We start from the raw sequence: 18208 nt of genomic DNA on the forward strand, positions 1-18208 counted from the left end.
ATGGTTAATTTCTCAAAAGAAAAATACCAAGAATTAAGTCTACCTATCTCCCTAAATTCAGATGTATTGTTAATACTTTTGTAGGTGGGTAAAATGAGTAGCGAAGCCTGTTGGGGGCAATTGGCTTACACATTGCAAACTGCTTAAGTAGTGCTAGTTCACTGATAAACGGTATAGAAATGTACTTGCTATTGTTACTGTGATTACTTAATTGTGAGGGGAAAGCACTCTGTTATGTTCTTAGATCTACACCACTGATCTATTATTTTCTTAATTATTATTAATTCCCATGTTGCCTGGTAGTTCTAATCATTGGCTGTACAGTGTTCTGATCATTGATTGTAATTAACCTATACATCTGCCTTAAAGAATAACATTGCCAGAGGCATCAGCTTAATTTATTATTATATACCTGTTCTTGTAAGTAAGCTTTACAGTTCTTGTCCCTTCACATTTCCCAGGATGTTGTTCTTTAGAGGCTTGTTCCCATCTAGAAATAATGTCACAGATCTACAAAGAAAATCATGAGGTAGAATATATTTATTCCAAAAATATGCAAAAAGGAAATCTGCACTAGAACTGATTTAATAGCAATAAACTTACTACTAAAGTTTACTTACTACTAAATAGCCTAATAGGCAATTAGGATGCAGTCTAGGAATATTTGCCTGAAAATTTCACTGAAATAAATGAAGAGCTATAACATAATCATGCAACTAAATATAAATATTCTGCATGAAAGATTATTGTAGCCTATGTAATGGAAGGCCAGGCCTTGTGAATTTGTGCTGTCACACAGAAAATGTGGATATTGCTACTGTGTCTTTCTATGAGGAAGGGTTGCTAGGGTGGAACTTTCCCACTTCCATTTAGCAATTATGTTTGAAATCATGAGAAACTGTCATATTACTGCCATCAAGTGCCACAAAGACAGCAAAAACCAAGACACTGTAGTTATTTTTTTCAAAGTAACTGATCACAGCTTTATCCAAATTCTGCCAAAAATATTACACTAGTCACTGAAAACCTTCACATACATCTACACTCTTACCCCGGGATACGAATGCGCCGCGATACGAAATTTCCGGGTTACGAAAAAAAATAATAATAAAAAATATTTCCGGGTTACGAATAAAGTTTTGGTGCTTTTCGGCGCTATTTCGCACCAAATCGCGGCTTTTCCCCATTAGCGCCTATGGCTTTTTCGGCTTACGAAGCCTTCCGGGTTACGAAAATGGCGGCGGAACGAATTAATTTCGTAACCCGGGGGCCGAGTGTATTTCAAATTTTATTTTTAGTGACCTTTAAACTGTCTTACCTGCCCCAGCCTCTCCTTGCAACAAAGAAAGCATTTAAATAAAGAAAAAAAAATGTTATTCTGGAATATACACCTGTAGAAATAAAACAAGATAGTTTTTGACAGTTCATTAAAGGGCCCGGTTACCTTGATATTTCCTTGAAGACAGTGTTCTACATCTCTGCCTGAGGGATCATCTGTAAATAAAGCAAAACCTGATTCTGTTGGTTTCCTCATTCCTGTATCCTGATTAAGTGTGTTCAGAAATTCTTCCACTGTGGTAGATGCATCAAACCCAACGACCTACAGTCAAAGAAATGAAAAATGATATGAAATGAACTCTCTCAAAATTTGAGCATGGACTTTTTAAGAAGTAACCTTTGTGTTGAAAATAGTAGTGTACACAGACCCAAATTCAAAGGAACTCTTTCATTCACATAAGATATCTTTCTATGAGCAAAAGACACATTGCAAGAATGGACAGACATTCCTAGATCCAAACAAGGTTGGGTGTTATTGGGTTTTTTGGGAGAAAATATGATTATTTATTCTATGCAAAAATGTCAATTGTTTATAAATGGGTACCAAATTTACTCCTCTAGCATCTGGCTTCACTGGATCTATTTCTGTGGGTTTTATGGCAAGCTCTGTCTTGAACAGGATCTGTTTAGTACTGTTTGGGCAGTGGTTGGGACGTTATCCTGGTTTCCTTTTCCCAAAGTTCTCCAAAACCTTAGTTTAAAATATTTTTAAAATTGTGCTTTTGTTGTTGAAAACATCAAAATAGTCCAGGTGCTTTAAGCTGGAATCATGACAGGGGAAATCAAAGTATTCGAATCTCTAGGCTATATCATAACTTAGCTAAACTGATAAGTAAAGAAGCTAGGCACAAATGCCTATTTTTAGATAAGCCTTGATGCACTCTCAGAAGTGTGAACACTCCTGAATTATCCATAGAAGAGGAGAACCTAGTTATTTTATTGTTACAAAAAAAATAACAGGTTATCATATATTGAAAACATTGCTACAAAGACTTTTATCGTAACTCATTCCATGCAAATTGGAATGTACATGCACACTGATTTTCGCTATTTTGCCCATTTCCATTTACTAACGTATAGATATCATTAAATAGATATGGGTAACATCAGTGGCTTTTGCTAGTGATGGAAATGTTAAGGAAAAAGCAACATGGGATATACAGTGAATGAAATAAAACTTGTATGTGAGAGTCAGGGTGACTCAGCAGAAGCAATTAGGAGCCACACAGGTGTAAAAGGTAATGCAATTAGCAAGTCCTAAATGCCAAGGACAGAAATGTAAAGTGGATAATTGAACACACCTGAGAATTGTTAAGTGGTCAAGGCTGAGATAATGAAATCATTAATTCTGGGTAGAAACAAGAGAACCAATGAGAATGGATGTACACGCCCACTGGGTGGATACTGACAAGAGTGGGTGGTATGATCCAAGGACTATAATAATGACTATGAATCCCAATGTATTTTGTGGGTAGTAGTGGATAGTAGTTGTGAGGAGTATTGTTGTGTTGGATAGTTTTGGAGCTGTATATAGTAGAATAAAGTAGATCTTTTATATAAGACTACTGAGTTGTCTGGTGTCTTGGGTGAAGATACAAGAGCCAGCTGGATCCTGAAGAAATGTGAAGACTTCTGTGGAAGCAAGAGTGAGAAGGCTTGGAGAGTTTGTCAGGGTCTTCAGCCTATTCTCTGTAACTCTGCTGCTTTTGAAGCAAAGCTTTAACCACTGACCAAAACTGGTCAGCGCCGGTGCGTAACAAGGTGGTGAGTTCGAGCCAGAGGTGTAGAGCTACAACTCCCATCATCCCTGACAGGAAATGCTTTCGGCAGTGGAATTGGAAGAGAGTTGATTTCCTTTTCTTCCCTGAAGCCACTTCCCCTTAAAATCTGCTGGGAGGTGATTTCAAGGATACTCCAGGGCAGACAGTTGTGGGGCATATTAGTGAGAAGAGAAAAAGAACATATTGGCGGGGTACAGACCGCCACTTTGCGGCGCTCTGCCGCCGCCGCCAGTTGGTCCGCGGGGGAGCCGGAGCCTTCACACGGCCCGACTCCCGCGCGGACCGAAAAAGAAGCTCCAAAATGGAGCTTCTTTTTTCGTCGCGTTTGCGACGTAGCGAGGCGCCAGGGGCGCGCTCGCTACGTCACAAGCGGCGCGACGCGTACGGACGCTCAGCGTCCGATACGCAAAGATGGCGGCGCCCATGTGGAAGGGGCGCCGCCATCTTGTACGGACACAGTCCATACTAGACTCAGGGGCGTCTATAAGAGATGCCCCTTTTTTAAAATGGGACGTCCAGAGGACGTCCCAACTGCCGGTTTGTAACCGGCCACTGTTGCACTACTCTTTTAAAATGATAAGTAAAAGAACAGATAGAAGGAACATAGAGGATGGATGAAAAATGAATGGAAATGGAATGTTCTGGAATTTTAGACATTTCACAGATTGAAACTTATATTAAGTAATTCTGATACAAGTATGTATTTATTCTGAAATGTTGGCCAAATCTGATTATCTTTTTCTTGACAGAAAAGGAATTAAAGCTTTTATTTATTTATTTATTTATTTATTTATTTATTATATTTATTTGTATCCCACTCTTTTCCTAGGACTGGGACTCTGAGAGGCTTCACAGCTTTAAAAACAGTACAGTTAAAAACATAAAAAACTAAACTAAATTAAAAAATAAACAATAATAATAAGTACATTAAAAAGGAATTAAATTATTACAGTTATTAAGGAAATACTGAATGACGTAAATGGAAGATATATCGGAATCGAGACTGAACTAAATGGAAAGAAAACGTTGATATTGGGTATATATGGACCACTACAGAATAAAGGCAACTTCTATAAGAAATTGCTAAAACAACTTCAAAAATATGACTTTGACCAACATATATACATGGGTGACTGGAATGGTGTGATAGAGCCCAAAATAGATAGACAATCGAAAAAGAAAATACAAAGTCAACAAGGGAAACTGCCTAACAAATTTTTCGAATTACAAGAATATTTTCCACTTATGGATCCATGGAGGTATAAATTTCAAAATACAAAGGACTTTACATTCTACTCAACCCCACATAATTTGGCTTCAAGAATCGACATGTTCTTCATTTCAAAAAATCTTATCAATGAAATAAAAGAAGTAAAAATAAAGATTAATAAGATGTCTGACCATAATCAAATTGTATTAGAGATAAAACAAACAAAGACGGATTTTGCCTGGAAACTAAATGAGAATTTATTAAAGGATGAAAGAATTAAAAAACAAATTGGAGAACAAATTAAATTATATCTCAAAGAGAATATGGACCCTAATATGAAGATGAAAGTAATTTGGGATGCATTGAAAGCGGTGATTAGGGGATTTATTATGAAAAAAAGTGCAGAAAAGAAAAGAGAGAGAAACATGGAAATTACAAAGATATCGGATAAAATCCAAGAAACAGAAAAAGAGTTAATGGATTCTGGAGGGAAAAATAAAAATCTTAAAAAACAAATGGCATTTTTGAAAAAACAATTAGATAGTAAAATGGGGGAAGAATTAAGTGAAAAGATGAAATTTCTAAAACAGGCATTTCGAGTTTGGAAATAAGATTGGAAGATATCTAGCAACGAAAGTGAGGAAGAAAAAAGAAAAAAACATGATACTCGAAATAAAAGGTCAAGAAAGCTTTACTGAATTGAAAGAAATAAAGAGAATCTTTTGGAAATACTTTCAAAAACTATATAAAAGACAACCAGAGGACAAACAGATCGAGGGAAAGATACAGAGATATTTGGAAGACATAGATAAATTAAAAATAACAGAAGAGTTGAAGGAACAATTGAATAGTAAAATAACGACAACAGAAATTAAACAAGCAATTAACAAAATGAAAAATGGAAAATCACCAGGCCCTGACGGATTTTCAGCTGGATTTCACAAAATTTTCTGTGAGGAGCTATGTGAACCATTACAAAAAACATTAAATGATATAATCAAGGAGGGAATCCCAGACACATGGAAAGAGACTAACGTGGTGCTAATACCAAAAGAGGGAAAGGACAAGACACTCATACAAAATTACAGGCCAATATCCCTGTTAAATAGTGACTATAAAATATTTGCAATTATAATAGCTGAAAGGATTTAAAAAATACTAAATAATTGGATTCGTCAAAATCAATGTGGCTTTCTCCCAAAAAGACATACAAAACAACACATGAGGATAACTATCAACTTGACTGAATACTACGAAAAAAATCCTGGAAAGGAATCAACTATATTATTTGCAGACGCCGAAAAGGCATTTGACAACTTAAACTGGACATTTTTATTTGAACTTATTAAAAAACTTGATTGGGGAGAAAACATTTTATATTGGATAAGGCAAATATATAAAGATCAAAAGGCAAAAATAATAGTAAATGGAAGTAAAACAGAAGAATTTAAAATCGAAAAGGGAACGAGACAGGGATGTCCACTGTCTCTGCTCCTCTTTATCATGTGTCTGGAGATTCTATGTAAGAAGATAAGGAATGAGAAACAAATAAGAGGAACATATATAAAAGGTAACGAAATCAAGATTTTGGCATATGCGGATAACATAGCAATAATCACAGAAGAACCATTAAGGAACATCCCTAGAGCTATTGAAAAAATAGAACAATACGGATACAGGGCGGGACTAAAACTAAATAAAAACAAATTGGCAATGCTGACATTAAATATGGATGAAGAAAGAAAGATGAAACTTCAAGAGATGACAAACATTCAAATTCAGAAAAAAATTAAATATTTAGGAATTGAGCTAACTAATAAAAATTCGGAATTATTTGACAATAATTATAAAAAATATGGCAAGAGATCAGAAGGAAACTAGTAAAATGGTCAAAATTAAAGCTGTCATTGATGGGAAAAATTTCACTAATAAAGATGAACATTTTACCAAAACTAATGTATTACTACCAGAATTTACCAATCATATTGAATGAAAAAATTCTTTAATCACTGGAAAAAGGATCTACAAAAATTCATATGGTCCAGGAGAAAATCAAGAATTAAATGGAAGACACTAATAGATTTAAGGGAGACAGGAGGACTATCATTAACAGATCTAAGACTATACTTTCACGCAAATTGCCTTGAATGGATTCTGGAGTAGATTAGGCTAGAAAATGAAAATTTGTTAAATTTGGAAGGTTTCAACATTAGATATGGATGGCACGCATACCTATGGTATGGGAAATTAGTGTAAAATAAAGACTTCAACAATCATATAGTTAGAAGAACATTGTTGAGAATCTGGGTGAAATAAAAAGAAAAAATATATACACATATCCTGACATGGACATCACCGCATGAAGCTTTTATGAAAAGGAGTAAATTAATAGATAAAGGATGGCTGAAATATAAGGATTTAGTGATAAGTGAGAAGGGGAAGGTATCAATGAAAAGCAAGGAACAATTGGAACAGGAGGGTATAGATCTGGGATGGTTTACACATAGACAACTGCTGGAAAGATTTAAGGATGACATGAAACAGAGAGGAATAGATGGAAAAAACGGATCTGGAAATGTTATTATTGAAGGATAATAAGGATAATAAGGGGATGATTCCAAAGTTATATAAACTCTATCTAAAAATAGAGGTGGAAGAAGAACCCATTAAATCCAGCATGATTGAATGGGCAAAAAATATTGGCAGAAATATTAAGTTGGAAAATTGGGAAAGAGCATGGGGCAAAGATTTGGATTTTACAGCGTGTGTAGATATAAAAGAAAACTTTATCAAGATGCTACACAGATGGTATCTTCCACCGGCTAGATTGGCAAAAATGTATAAAACTAGGGAGGGAAAATGTTGGGGATGTAAAAAACATTATGGGTCTTTTTTCAAATGTGGTGGACTTGCTCAATTATTCAAAAATTTTGGAAAGAAGTACATACAAGTATAATGAGAATATATAATTTAAATGTCAAATTAATACCAGAAATGTATTTGCTGAATTTCATTGAAGACAAAGGGATAAGAAAATTTCTGAAATCTGTATTATATCTTATTACCACAGCAAGAATTACAATTGCTAAAAATTGGAAGAATCAGGATGATATTGATATGGATGAATGGTTGATAAAGGTAATGGATGTGATAGAGATGGATATGATTACTATGTAATTAAGAGATGTAGATAAGTATGAAAATGTATGGAAACCACTGCTACAATTTTGTGAAAAACGATGGTTTTAATATAGATAAATAAGAATGACCAAGGATATTAAACTTTAAAGAGGATATAGAAATGAAATACAGAAGCAAACAGAAAAAATCTTCTATACTATCCTATGGTCTCTTTTTCTCCGGCACATCTCCATTTCCTCTTCTTCTGGATGGTAGAGTTAAGATGGAAAAGACCTCCTTGACGTAAAGTATAAGGGAGGATAAGAGATTTTGACAATTTCCTAGAATACGGTGATCTAAAGGATAATAGCCTTGTATAATAAAACAGTAATAGAAAATTAAACATTGTAGAGAGATGAAGCAGAAAATATTATGCACGAAACGGGGAATATGTTTTAGAAATGCTGGAAAATAGAATAATTTTCAATAAGGTTAAACAGAGGGATGTTATACCGGATGTTCAGTTTTAGTTCTTTTATGTCTAAGCTTACGTATATGAGTTTTTGTTTTGGGGTTTGTCTTGTTTGTCTGGGGGGGGGGGGGGGATGAGACTAATTTGAGACTATGGCTGAGCTACAAATATTGTTGATGTATATATATATGTAAAGATTATGTTTAATAAAAGAAACAGTTATTAAAAGAATAAAACATATTTTAAAAAGATAAAACTATAAATAAGGGGGGGGGGGGGAAACTGTAACAAATGTTTTAAATGGTCCAACATCCCAGCCTGTCCTTATAGCAATTCCTTAAACGCCTGTGTGAATAGGTAGGTCTTCACCTGCTGGCGGAAGGCCATCAAGAAGGGAGCCATCCTGATCTCCCTGGGTAGGGAGTTTCAGAGTCTAGGGGCAGCTACTGAGAAGGCCCTCTCTCGCGTCCCCACCAACTGTGTTTGTGATGGTGTTGGGACGGAGAGAAGAGTACCTACCTTTATAAAGCTAGAGTATCTTTATATATTGTTAGTACTTCATCATCTTTGTGATTTGATTGGCAGCCCACCACAACATTGTATGGTCATATACTGTCTTATGCTTAATACCTACCTGGTATATGCCATTCATGAAATGCACTGGAATACTAAAGGGTAATGAATGATGATAAGGATTTCTTAGAAGTGTAGAAAGAATTTCCATTCTTGATGGTCTGGCTTCTCTGTCACCATTCCGCTGTGTTCTTTCTAAACAGCGTTGGCAGTAAATAGCATATTTTCCAAATTCAGTCCTGTGAGTATAAGACAAGAACCAAAAACATAAAATTTAACAACAGTAAAATTTGCTACAGGTTATTTAACATATAAAAAAGGGCTTAACATTTCATATCATAATCTATTCTGGATCTTTCCTCACAGCTACGTTACTGGAATTCAGACTTGAAAATAGAGAGTCCCACAGGTGACTAGAGATTAGTGCTTTTTATTATGTACAAAACAAATATTCTGCAGCATGGTTTTTAACTTTTGCATCTTGTTTGCCTGAAGTTGTAACAGAAAGGGGAAAATGGGAAAGCTTGAGAGTTCACACTGATGAAAAAACAAGGATAAACTGTGTGTGTTTTGGGAGGGGGGAATCTGTTGGCAACCAGAACAGATTCCCCCCCCCCCCCCCCAGCATTCATTCCTCCAATTACCTGCTGCACTGGATCCCTGCCTTTCCTCAAGGAGCTGACCCTGGTATGCCTCTTCTTAAATGAATATTCAATGCTACCTTTCATTCCTCAGTATATTAGTATCCAAAGGAGACATATTACAATGTTTTTAAAATATTTTTACCGTAACCCTTAAATAATAATAATAAGAAGAAGAAGTTTTATTTATAAACCACTTTTCCACAGTGATCAAAGCGGTGTACAAGTAAGTATTGCAATGACAAAATACAGAATACAGACTAAAAATTGCAATACATAAATAAAACTTCAATAAAAACGTTACAATTATACAAATTAAAACCATTACATCAAATCCAGGCTAGCTGAGAGCAGTCAATAATACAGTACATATCAAGGAACATCGGGGAAGGCTTGCCGAAACAAGAAGGTATTGAGTCTCTTTTTAAAGAGATCTAGGGAGGTGGTGGAACGGAGCTCATCGGGAAGGGTGTTCCAGATCCTAGCGGCCAAGATGGCAAAGGCCCTTTGCGAGGTTGACACATCTCGCCATCGGGATCCTCAGCAAATTCTTCCCGGCTGACCTAAGTGTGTGGGGCAGAATATATGGGGAGAGGCGGTCCTCCAAGTAACCTGGGCCCAAGCCATTTAGGGCTTTATAGGTTATAACCAACACCTTGTATTGTGCCCGGAAGCGAACAGGCAGCCAATGGAGATCTTGCAAAACCGGTGTTATATGGTCAGCCCTGGAACATCCAGTGACCAACCTTGCTGCCATATTCTGCACTAGCTGAAGCTTCCGGGTTTGGTACAAGGGTTGCCCCATGTAGAGCGAATTACAGAAATCCAATCGAGAGGTCACCAGAGCATGTACCACTGTTTCAAGGTCCCCCCGGCCTAGGTAGGGTCGCAGCTGGCGTATCAGCCGAAGCTGGTAGCAGGTGCTTCTGACCATCGCATCCACTTGAGAAGTCAACTGGGGCGACGAGTCCAAAAGCATCCCCAAACTGCGAACTGAGTCCTTCAGGGGGAGCGTGCCCCCATTCAGGACAGGTGGGCATATTTTACCACCCGGACTGGGAGAGCCTATCACTAGTACTTCCATTTTCTCTGGATTCAAGCTGAGTTTGTTTTTTCTCATCCAGCCCATTACCGACTCCAAGCAGGCATTTAGAGGGGAGATGCCATCCCTAGTCACTGCATCAGTCAGAGACACAGAGAAACATATTTGGGTGTCATCAGCGTACTGATAACACCGCGCCCCGTGTCTCCGGATGATCTCTCCCAGCAGTTTCATGTAAATGTTGAATAGCATGGGGGACAGAATAGCTCCTTGAGGGACACCAGATGTAAGTTCCCTTTTATCAGAGCAAATGTCCCCCAGCTGCACCATCTGGAATCTACCCGAGAGGTAGGAACGGAACCACTGGAGCGCAGTGCCTCCGATACCTAACTCCCTCAGGCGTTCCAGAAGGATACCGTGGTCAATGGTATCGAAAGCCGCTGAGATGTCCAAAAGCACTAACAGGGACACGCTTCCCCTGTCCATGCCCAGATGGAGATCATCGACTAAGGCGACCGTGGCAGTTTCAACTCCATAGCCCACCCAGAAGCCAGTTTGAAATGGGTCTAGAAAATCTGTTTCTTCCAAGATCCCTTGAAGCTGGAAGGCAACTGCTCTCTCGATCAACTTCCCCAGAAAAGGCAGCAGTGACACAGGCCGATAGTTATTCCGAATCAGGGGGTCCAGGGAGGGTTTTTTTAGCAGAGGTTTTACTACTGCTGATTTTAAGCTAGATGGAAAACGCCCCTCCCTGAAAGATGAATTAATTATACGGTGTAACATAAAAGTTACGGCTGTTACCCCCTGGGACGCCAGCCATGAAGGACAGGGATCGAGAGAGAATGTTGTCTTCCTAACACTTCGGAGAATCTTGTCCACTTCCTCGCTATTCACAAACTCAAAGTGATCCAGTTTAATGTAATCCACAGAAGCTCTGGAAGCCTCTCTTACAGGATCTGGAGAAATACTGGCGTTGAGATCAGCCCTCAGCCGATGTGGGATTCATACTGTTCATATTAGAAACGTAGAACAATAAGGATACACCCAGTAATTTTCCCCACTATCATACTCTGAGTTCACACTTGAAAAAAAGAATAATGGGCTAATACTGATGATCAAATTTTGACAGGAAACAATTCTACAATGTATGTTTTATTATCATATTTCCATATTAACTTATACAGGGATGATAAATGACAAAATGAAGGACTTCTATCACTCTACCAATTAACTAATATGAAATATATAAATTAACTGAAATGCCGAAGGACCATTATTAAGAATAAATATGACTATCTGTAGAACCCATGATTCTGCATGGCAGATTCATCCAAATGTTTCACAAAAATGTTTTGTTTTTCAAACTTTCTTAAGATAATTAAACACTATTAGGTAATTACAAAAAGCAAAGTAGGGTTATCTATCATAAAGCTTACCTGGAATCTGCATTCTTCTTCAAGTGAAGTTTGATGAGCCAAAGGAAGGGGTGCTGTGGAAGAAAGAGTCCGACGGAGAGTGCTAAAAGCTGCCAGGCCTGCACAAGGAATAAAAACAGCATCATTGCCTGACATTTCTTTCAGAAGCAAATCATCTCCAGTACAAACAGACTTGTGATCATGGTGGGCACTAAGCAGTTAAGAAATCAACTCTCATGAAATGTGTAGCAGTAGATCCTATGAGGGTGGAGAGCAGTGCTAAGAGAGACTGGATCTGGGACAGAATAACTAAAAGATAGGAGATCCAATGGATATTTATTTAGAATTATCTTTATTATCTATTTTACATTTTTGTGATATTGGATGGTATATACAATTTACATATTAGTATAAATATAAATAATCATTATAACATTGTGGCAAAACAGAGGGTCATGAAGGGACGGCCCTTCCGAAGATGGATTGAGGCCATGGCAATCACACGCCCCGGCCCCAAACTGCTTTTTGGCCAGGGAAAAGCTGGCTTTTCCCACCCTTCTGCGGCCCCATGGCAACATCATGACCCTCTGGTGGTGTGCAACGTGTAAATGCCAAGCCGCTGGAGCGTCATCATGCCACCCACCTATGGCTGGGCAGCCTGGGCTTCAAGGTGTTTTCCCTCCGTCATCCGTACATGTGGCGTCTAAACGCCATGTGTCAATCACGCCCAGAAGTTGGCTTTTTTGGGCTGCCTGTTCCAGCTCATTTTTTTTTAATATTCAGTAAATGTAATTCTTACAGTCACATCACTTGAGAGAAAAATATGACACACAAAAAGACACTACGAGAACCAGCATGGCGTAGTAGTTTGAGTGTTGGACTACAACTCTGGAGACCAGGGTTCAATTCCCTGCTCGTCTATGAAAGCCACCTTAGGAAAGTCATATGCTCTCAGCCTCAGGGGAAGGCAATGGCAAACCTCCTCTGAACAAATCTTGTCCAGAAAAAAACCCTGATAGGTTCAGCTTAGGGTTGGCATAAGTCAGAAACAACATGAAGGCACACAATAACAACAAAAGGTACTGGGCATGCTACATGACAAAATAATAGAAAGCAAAATTACTTCCAGCCTCAATTTGAGGTTTGTTGTTGTTGTTGTGTGCCTTCAAGTTATTTTCAACTTATTGCAACCTTAATGCATGGGGTTTTCTTGGCAGGTTTCTTCAGAGGTTTGCCATTGCCTTCTTCTGAGGCTGAGATCATGTGACTTGGCCAAGATCATCCAGTGGGTTTTTATGCTCTAGTGGGGAATTAAACCCTGAATCTTCAGAGTTGGTAGTCCAATCCTCAAAACACTATGCCACAATGGTTATCATTTTGAGGTTTACCTCCTCCTTTTTTGGCTTCTTGAAAATGACTAAAACTAATCAATCACCTCAGTATTTTAACTTTTTTTAATCTACATTATTCTATTGATAGTGGACTGTATCATGAGCAATCTGATGTTCCTGGTGATTGTTCACAAGCTGAACTCATGCTTTTGAGAGAGCAATCACCTCTTGCACAGCACCTACAATGAGTGATGCCATGTAACTATATGGATGGGTTTTTGTTGTTGTTGTTGTTGTTCTTCTGACACTGAATGTCAACCACCATTGGTGTTCTCCATTTCTGGTTTCCTACTGTATACACTAGTATTATGGAAACCTAAGTTGTTATACCTTCAGGACCTAAGTACAGGTGCAACAGATACTTTGCTGAAATGTCTTGCTTTATTTTCCTCCTGTTTTCCTTTATTGGTTGCATTGATTTTTTTGCTATTATTTGTCACAAATAATAATTTTTAAAAGCAAACATTTAGTTGAAAAGCATTTAATACCTGAATCGGTCCTATCTGATTAGGTGGTTGCCTTCTTCTTGTCTGTTTAACCAGCTGGCAACAGATTTCATTTTGCAGCTCTGGATGTGTGAGACACACTTGTAAAGCACTTTGAGCTAAAGACACATGGTAGTCAATGGCAGGAGAGTCAACCGCAGCATTTATAAACAACTGGCAGGTCTGAAAATACAACAAAATTAAGTTCTAAATTTTACGTTTCAATAATTCTATTTTAGGGGGAAAGTATAAAACGTACACTACAAACATTTTAAAGGTTATATACTTGTGAGATCAAAATCTTGTTTTCTTGAAGCAATGAGAAACTAATGCATAACTATGGAGTAATAAACAGGAATGGGAAAAGTGTGCGCCTTTTTGTGGTCCCCCAGATCCACTTTTTGTTTGAAAAATAATTTTCCACCAAGAAGGTTTTTTTTCTTGCCTCAAACGCTCCCTAGGAGGTCAGAGGCAATTTTGGCACACCTCCCAAATACCATTTTAAGTCCAGAGAAGGCCCATAATGTGGTGAAAGTGACTCCAAAGATGCATCTGGAGGCAAAAAAAGAAAAAGAAAAAGAAAGGAGGGGGTGCAGCAAGGGATGCAGCCTTCCAAGGTCCCCAGGGTACCAATGCAGCCCTCTTGCTACTGATGGATGCCCACACCTCAGCTAAGTTTAGTTTAGATTTGGGTTCCAGCTCCATGACAAGTCAGTCAGTTCTTTGACTCTTGCTTCTTTTCCTGGCTAATAGCTCATGCCACTCTTTTGTTTTTCTCCATCAGAAATTATGCTATCCAATTGCATGAGAGGGAGAAGGTGAATCCACTGGGGCAAATTACCATTTAGCTTCTATTTCCTGCTCCCTCCAAATTACTAGAACATGGAAAACTGTTTTATACCAATCTATCAGTACTGCTTGCTCTAACCAACAGTGACCTTTCAGGGAAAAGATGACTGCTGTTTGAGGTCTGCATTAATTCCCTGTGCCCCTAAGAGGGCCACATCGCCTGTCCTTGCTTTTTTTAAATGTTTGGGTTTGTTTTGTTTGCTAAAACAACTCCCCCCAACACACACACACACACACAGAGAGGGGGGGGGGGAGAGAGAGACTGGAAATATGGAGGCAATTTCTCTATGCTTCTGGTGATCCTGGCTTTTATGTTATCCTGCTGTGAGTTCAAGGTAACTTGGGCCAAAATGTCTAAACAATCTGAATCAGTGTGCTATTTTTATTCCTGAAGACATCTATTCCCTGGTAGGTTTATATTTCTATCTACTTCATAAAATATCAAAGCCATTTGAATTTTATTTTCTGAAGAGCGGAAATATGGAACAATGTGCAGATCTTACTTTCATGATTTTCACTATTGAACAAATATGAAAGAGGTAATTAAGAGGACAATTTTGCAATCAGTTATCCAAGAATACTACCACCTGAACTCTAGGGACTTACTTATGAATAGACATAGATAGGACTGCACTGTAATACCTATGCTACATCATTTCAAACAAATATAGGAGTAAATGTTCCAGAATAACTTGTAACTATTAATAAAGAGAAGGGTACCAAATATTTACCTTAAATAATTTTATAGCTTCTGTTTGCAAAGCCTCAGATGGAAGAGTTGTGAGAGGAGAAGTAATCCCATCTTTGCTGTGACAGAGAGTTGGATGTCTCCAGATCTGAGAAGCTGAAGGGAAAAAACAAGAGAGAGTTATTCAAACCATGTCCTATGAGGAAACCATGTCCTATGAGGAACGACTTAGGGAGCTGGGGATGCTTAGCCTGGAGAAAAGAAGGTTAAGAGGTGATATTATAGCCCTGTTTAAATATTTGAAGGGATGTCATGTTGATAATAATAATAATAATAATAATAATAATAAAGTTTATTTATATCCCGCCCCTTGAGGTCAATCGGGGCGGCTAACAACGATAAAATACAGTACATAGTAGATCAAAATTCCCTCCCCCCCTTAAAAAATTATTAAATCAATTATAATTAAAACCAACTAATTAAACAACATTAACACATACACATTATTACAAGACAAAAACAAAACAGAACAAAACAAAACAGAAAACTACGGTAGCATTTCCAAGGAGGACCTTGGGGACTCTCATAAGAACAGGGTTCCTGAGGCCAGGGTTATCTATTCCGGAAAGGCCTGCCGGAAGAGATCCATCTTGACAGCCTTTTTAAAGCTGTCTAAAGATGTCAAATGACGGATCTCGTCCGGCAGGTCGTTCCACAATCTGGGGGCGACAACAGAAAAAGCCCTCTGGGAGGTAGCCGAAAGCCTAGCTCTTTGAGGCTGCAGCAAATTCCTCCCAGAGGACCGGAGTGTGCGGGGAGGATTATATGGGAGGAGGCGGTCCCTGAGATAGTTTGGACCCAAGCCATTTAGGGCTTTAAAGGTGATAACCAACACCTTGTACTGGGCCCGGAAACTAATAGGCAGCCAGTGGAGGGACTTCAATACCGGAGTAATATGGTCCCTCCTTGATGTTCCTGACACTACTCTGGCTGCCGTGTTCTGCACTAATTGCAGTTTCCAAATCAAGTACAAGGGTAGCCCCATGTAGAGCGCATTACAGAAATCTAGACGTGAGGTTACCAGCCCGTGTACAACTGTCTCGAGATCCCTTACATCTCGGCCTCAGAGGGAGCCATCAGGCAGACCCAGAAACATCAGGGACTGCCTGAAGGAAGAGGCCCCTCCCTCCTCAACTGTCATCTCGGCCTCAGAGGGAGCCATCAGGCAGACCAGCAACATCTTGGACTGCCTGAAGGAAGAGGCCCCTCCCTCCTCAACTGTCATCTTGGCCTCAGAGGGAGCCATCAGGCAGACCCAGAAACATCAGGGACTGCCTGAAGGAAGAGGCCCCTCCCTCCTCAACTGTCATCTCGGCCTTAGAGGGAGCCATCAGGCAGACCAGCAACATCAGGGACTGCCTGAAGGAAGAGGCCCCTCCCTCCTCAACTGTCATCTCGGCCTCAGAGGGAGCCATCAGGCAGACCAGCAACATCAGGGACTGCTTGAAGGAAGAGGCCCCTCCCTCCTCAACTGTCATCTCGGCCTCAGAGGGAGCCATCAGGCAGACCCAGCAACATCGGGGACTGCCTAAAGGAAGAGGCCCCTCCCTCCTCAACTGTCATCTCGGCCTCAGAGGGAGCCATCAGGCAGACCCAGAAACATCAGGGACTGCCTGAAGGAAGAGGCCCCTCCCTCCTCAACTGTCATCTCGGCCTCAGAGGGAGCCATCAGGCAGACCCAGAAACATCAGGGACTGCCTGAAGGAAGAGGCCCCTCCCTCCTCAACTGTCATCTCGGCCTCAGAGGGAGCCATCAGGCAGACCCAGCAACATCAGGGACTGCCTGAAGGAAGAGGCCCCTCCCTCCTCAACTGTCATCTCGGCCTCAGAGGGAGCCATCAGGCAGACCCAGAAGCATCAGGGACTGCCTGAAGGAAGAGGCCCCTCCCTCCTCAACTGTCATCTCGGCCTCAGAGGGAGCCATCAGGCAGACCAGCAACATCTTGGACTGCCTGAAGGAAGAGGCCCCTCCCTCCTCAACTGTCATCTCGGCCTTAGAGGGAGCCATCAGGCAGACCCAGCAACATCAGGGACTGCCTGAAGGAAGAGGCCCCTCCCTCCTCAACTGTCATCTCGGCCTCAGAGGGAGCCATCAGGCAGACCAGCAACATCAGGGACTGCCTGAAGGAAGAGGCCCCTCCCTCCTCAACTGTCATCTCGGCCTCAGAGGGAGCCATCAGGCAGACCAGCAACATCTTGGACTGCCTGAAGGACGAGACTTCTCCCTCCTTTAACTGTATTTTGTATTGTATTACGATTTTACTGTACACCGCTATGATCATCGCGGAATAGCGGTCTATAAATAAAACATATTATTATTATTATTATTATTATTATTATTATTAATAGGCAGCCAGTGGAGGGACTTCAATACCGGAGTAATATGGTCCCTCCTTGATGTTCCTGACACTACTCTGGCTGCCATGTTCTGCACTAATTGCAGTTTCCGAATCAAGTACAAGGATAGCCCCATGTAGAGCGCATTACAGAAATCTAGACGTGAGGTTACCAGCCCGTGTACAACTGTCTCGAGATCCCTTACTTCCAGAAAAGGGCGCAGTTGGTGTATCAGCCGAAGCTGATAACAGGCGCTCTTGGCTGTCACATTTACCTGATTTATCATCAGGAGCGATGAGTCAAGGAGCACCCCCAGACTGCGAACACAGTCACTAGAGGAGAGTGTGACCCCGTCCAGGACTGGAGGTTGCAACCCAATTCTTGGTTTTGGGGCCGCTACCGTGAGCACCTCTGTCTTGTCCGGATTCAGTTTCAATCTGTTTTTCCTCATCCAGCCCATTACTGCTTGGAGACATTCATTGAGAGGAGATGCCATTAGAATTCGAGGCCGACGAGCGAGACACGGAGAAATAGATCTGGGTGTCATCAGCGTACTGATAACACCCAGCTCCATAACTCGGAATAATCTCACCCAGCGGCTTCATATAGATGTTAAATAACATCTACAAGGAGGGAGCAAGCTTATTTTCTGCTGCTCCAGAGAACAGAACCCGGAACAATGGATGCAAGCTACAGGAAAAGAGATTCCACCTCAACATTAGGAGGAACTTCCTGACAGTAATGCTTTGATTTGGAATTCCTGCATGGCAGGGGGTTGGACTGGATGGCCCTAGTGGTCTCTTCCA

General features: G+C 40.1%; 1 protein-coding gene across 5 annotated transcripts in view; it reads right to left on the reverse strand.

Annotated features, from left to right (window-relative positions):
• PLEKHH2 (pleckstrin homology, MyTH4 and FERM domain containing H2) overlaps positions 1-18208 on the reverse strand; it is a 101680-nt gene that overhangs the window by 14584 nt on the left and 68888 nt on the right. For 4 of the 5 annotated variants that reach the window (XM_089529177.1, XM_089529178.1, XM_089529174.1 and 1 more), the window contains 7 exons: positions 15049-15161; positions 13472-13651; positions 11614-11711; positions 8556-8733; positions 1445-1600; positions 1319-1333; positions 413-510 (listed from right to left, as the gene is read on the reverse strand). In XM_089529177.1, the coding sequence (XP_089385303.1) occupies positions 413-510; positions 1319-1333; positions 1445-1600; positions 8556-8733; positions 11614-11711; positions 13472-13651; positions 15049-15161 (838 nt within the window). The remainder of the gene's footprint in view (positions 1-412; positions 511-1318; positions 1334-1444; positions 1601-8555; positions 8734-11613; positions 11712-13471; positions 13652-15048; positions 15162-18208) is intronic. The other variant, XM_089529176.1, reaches the window with a different exon arrangement.

Source organism: Sceloporus occidentalis, unplaced genomic scaffold, assembly GCF_023333645.1.
Source record: "Sceloporus occidentalis isolate IW3139 unplaced genomic scaffold, rSceOcc1.0.p SCAF_6, whole genome shotgun sequence".
Classification (NCBI taxonomy): Eukaryota; Metazoa; Chordata; class Lepidosauria; order Squamata; family Phrynosomatidae; genus Sceloporus; species Sceloporus occidentalis.